This window comes from Puntigrus tetrazona, chromosome 10 (assembly GCF_018831695.1).
Source record: "Puntigrus tetrazona isolate hp1 chromosome 10, ASM1883169v1, whole genome shotgun sequence".
In the NCBI taxonomy this organism is placed as follows: domain Eukaryota; kingdom Metazoa; phylum Chordata; class Actinopteri; order Cypriniformes; family Cyprinidae; genus Puntigrus; species Puntigrus tetrazona.
This window is the reverse complement of record NC_056708.1, coordinates 8161788-8165734: the sequence shown is the minus strand read 5'-3', so window position 1 is coordinate 8165734 and position 3947 is coordinate 8161788. Positions and strand designations below refer to the sequence as shown.

Below are 3947 nucleotides of genomic sequence, written 5' to 3'. Positions count from 1 at the left end.
ATTAAAAAAAAAAAAAAAAAGAAGAAAAAAAAGAAAGTCACTATTTACAATTTTTAATAATATTCAAAGGCCAATTAACTGATTCAAAGCGCAAGTTAAAGGATGAGAGGACAGGAGAGAAAAAATTAAAAAAAAAAAAAGAAAGAAACAGGGGTTGATATCAAATTGAGAGGGGAGACAAAATAAGAGGGAGTACATAAGAAAATAAAATGTACAAGATGAAGGTGAACAGATTCGGAACTACGGATTTAGAGAGAAGAATTCAGGACTTTTCCTTTTTCTTCCTTCCTTGGGGTTTACAAGTCAATGTCAACATTTTGTGCTCTGTAAGCGCCTTGGGTTTAATATTTTAGCAACAAATAACCTTTCCTTTTATAGAGAAGTCAAAGCATGGCAGAGAGGTTTTCCACAAAGGACCAAAAACATTAAAAAGAGGCATCCAGCCACAATGACAGCACGCAGTGTCATCTGAGGAGAAATTTTGCTCCACTGACCACTTTATTCCAACATTTTGAATCTAATAGCCAACATTTAAATGACTGAAACAATGTCAATTGTTGGCACAGTGTGAAACAAATGGTTCAAGTAACGTTCATACATATATTGTACTTTCCATTATTGCAAAGAAATCAGGCCAAGGTGCTGCCTGGACATAAAAGCTCAAAATAAATATACAAATAAGTAAAAACAATAAATAAATAAATAAATAAATAACACATACAAAGCGCTAGTTGAGGGCTTACCAAGGTTGTACCACACGTCCATTTCTCCACTCAGTGTGCGAACCTCAATGATGCTTTGGCCCAGGAAGTCATCAGACTCCCTTTTCAAGCGCTGCTTCACTCGTGACTTTATGTCATCATCTTCATCCCAAACACGAACTTTGATGCGATCAGAGGAGTTGTGGCACTCACTGGAAGACAAAAAAAATATCTTCAGAATCTGTGTTGAAGTTTCTCATCTGCGTCTCATTTTGAAGGATGCACCCTCCTGAGGTGGCATTCATTACTTTTTGTTTTCTTTGGGCACAAAAAGTATTCTTGTTGCTTTATAAAATTAACATTGAAATACTTGCCATATTTAATTATGTCTTTCTGGTCATTGGACATGTGATCACAGTTGCTATCTGTGCAGAGTTAGAAATCACTCCAATTTCATTGAAAATATCTTCATATCTTCAAGTTTTGTGGGTTTGGAATGACGTAAGGGTGAGTAATTAATAACATTTTCATTAATTTTCATTTTTGGGTGAACAATCCCTTTAAGATACAATTGGATTGAATAATATTAAAAACAGTCCGGTGGCTTAATCACAGCCTGTTCACTCAGACAAGTTTATTCCACTAATGAAAATAGACTGGATCAAAAACTGGGTGACACACATTCTGAGTAAGTGAGCGCAGGACAACAAAGGAAGTTACACTTCAAATCAAAGAGGTTGTTTGAATTATACTTACAAATGAAACTTTTCCTCCCAGACAGGATTGAGGTTGCCGTAGATCGTCTTGGTTCTCTTTTTGGTTTTACCCACCTGGACAGTCACGTAGGGGTCACTGGAGCCGGTCTTATCTTTAGCCTGCAGTCCTTGAGCACAGACAACTATAAGAGAGAAAGTTTAGAAGACATTAAGTCATCGAGGCATCATTCAGAACAGAATTTTAGAATCACTTTTCAATGGCTGCATTTAAATGATAAGTTTTTGAACCTGTGATAGTGATCTTGGCTGACCACTTAGAAGTTCCATCCAGGACGCTCTGCTTGATGGTCTTCATCTGCTGAGCATGGATAGCCTTGCTGACCACAAATACATCTCGGATGACCTCAAAGATCTCAGGCTTGTTTCTCTCACGGATCTTCATGCGATCCTTCATGGCCATAATGATGTTCTGAGTGCGGTCCTCGGCACCATGTTTGGAGCTCTTTTCAGCCGCGCCTGAATTAAAAAGGGTTAATGATGGTTAATCCAGCCTCCAAAATATAGTTATTTGGACAAGGAAGATGTCACTGAAGGAAGTCCATTTGGGTAAATGGGTTCAACAGGGCAGATGTCTAATATAATTTAGGTTTAGACATACTTACGCTGTAGGCAATCTGCATTCAGCAGCTCCTGACACTTCTCGTGACATTTGACCCCGCACTCTGTGCAGCGCATGCCCTGACGTGCAATACCCCATAGAAGCCCCTCACACTCATAACAGTAGGTGGGTGTTGTGGCCGTCCATATCTCAAAGTTGTGAGGTGTTGTACAAGAAATGGGGTAGATTAAAGCTTGCAGTGTTTTCTTATATACATGGTTCTTCTGTAGAAGTGAAAGAAGTGAAAAGTGAATCAAATATTTACTTAAAAAATACTGATTTAATATAGTCAGAAACAGAAAAAAAAAATTTAACTAACCAGTTCCTCATCTTTTATGGAGGAGCGTGAGGCCATCGCAGATGCAATGCCAGCCTTCCTGGCTTGGACCAGAGACTATCATACAAATAATAAATGTTAGAACAGTGCAAACCAACAGAAAATCTCTTAAAACACCCCTGGTGAAAGAGATGCCAGAAACCAAGTGGAATCCAGATGTAAAAAATAAACATCTAAGCCAAAGAGCAAAAACCCAGAGCTTCAAAACTAGGGATGGCGACTATGGAAGTCCCAGAAATCAAAAGGAAACCAATGTCTGTGCAGTTAGGGGATGAGGGGTTAATAAAGAAACCATACCATTACTCATAAGCCTAGATATGAACAGAATCATGTAAAACACCCTGTTAAATAGAATCAAACAACCCTCTATAAAACAGCCCTTTGAAAGTAATGGCACAAACATGTTGGAGGAAAAGAAAAACTAATAAAAAGTAAACAACTGGAAAGAACCAATTTTTGCTAGATTGCTTATATAGTATATCAAGTAAGGTTGAAATGGTTTGCAAATACTTTGACTGAATAATAATTATTTTATCATAATATCATAATCATACATGTATTTATGTTATTAGCAGAAGTAATTTAACCATTTTACTGCAACAGCCTACGTTTGCAATGTCTTGCTTTTTAGCTGTGCATTTGCAAACTATTACAGCAATACTGATCCTGTGGATGCAGTATTATCTTGATATACACAAAAAAGGTAGGTTCAGTCATATGGGTTATACTCAAAACTTACCATAGCCTGACCATGCAGAGTGAATGCATTCAAAAGAGTTGTAGAAGTTTAATTTTATGTTTTTCATGGGGAGGAGAGAGATCAGAGAATTGATTTTATTTCACTTCATATCTTTTGGAGTCAGAATTTAAAGTTAGAATGGTTGTCATTTATTTCTTCTGAAACGTTTTTGTCTGCAAATATTGACTTAATATTGCCTAATGTTATAAGTTTGAACAAGTAATATTTTTTGAACAGATGGCGTTCCTTTTGGCAAACAAAACATTGGTTTACAATTAAAATAAAAATGTATGTAGCTTTTGCTAATTTTAATGCAAGGTGAGCCCACATGGAAAGAGTACTTACCACATCGCTAACCAGAGGAATAGCTTTTTTCTTACGAAGGTCTGGCATACTGTCAATCCCAAATATTCCACTCCCATTTCTGTGGATATCAACACTTTGTATAGGAGAATTTTCCATGCTTAATAATTAATACATAGACAATGAATATGTAAATAAAATGCCACTAACTTATAAATAATTCTATATTTCCATAACCATAAAAAGAAAAAAAGTGAAATTCAGCAATGCAATTATCAACTACCAATAATGTTTAAACAAAAAAGCTTACCCAGCTTTGATCCAAGCATGTCTTGAATTATCTCCATTTTCTTTTCCCTATGGCATTAGAAACAGTTTAGATTAATCAGTGTATACATGGGAAGCAATTCAACTTGAACAACACCTAAAATAAATGCAGAGGACACAGGATTGGTTGAGGTTCATCAAAACGTCTGAGAAAGCAATTGTATTA

General features: G+C 36.3%; 2 protein-coding genes across 4 annotated transcripts in view; one reads left to right on the top strand and one right to left on the bottom strand.

Annotated features, from left to right (window-relative positions):
• cadm2a (cell adhesion molecule 2a) overlaps window positions 1-3947 on the top strand; it is a 1030129-nt gene that overhangs the window by 866755 nt on the left and 159427 nt on the right. The gene's annotated exons all lie outside the window — the stretch shown is intronic.
• The window catches only part of LOC122352913 (protein unc-13 homolog B-like), a 26008-nt gene that overhangs the window by 19916 nt on the left and 2145 nt on the right, over window positions 1-3947 (bottom strand). The window contains exons 3-9 of the mRNA XM_043250661.1: window positions 3765-3811; window positions 3497-3575; window positions 2395-2469; window positions 2080-2299; window positions 1706-1933; window positions 1458-1599; window positions 744-913 (exon numbers count right to left, since the gene is read on the bottom strand). Of these exons, the coding sequence (XP_043106596.1) occupies window positions 744-913; window positions 1458-1599; window positions 1706-1933; window positions 2080-2299; window positions 2395-2469; window positions 3497-3575; window positions 3765-3811 (961 nt within the window). The remainder of the gene's footprint in view (window positions 1-743; window positions 914-1457; window positions 1600-1705; window positions 1934-2079; window positions 2300-2394; window positions 2470-3496; window positions 3576-3764; window positions 3812-3947) is intronic.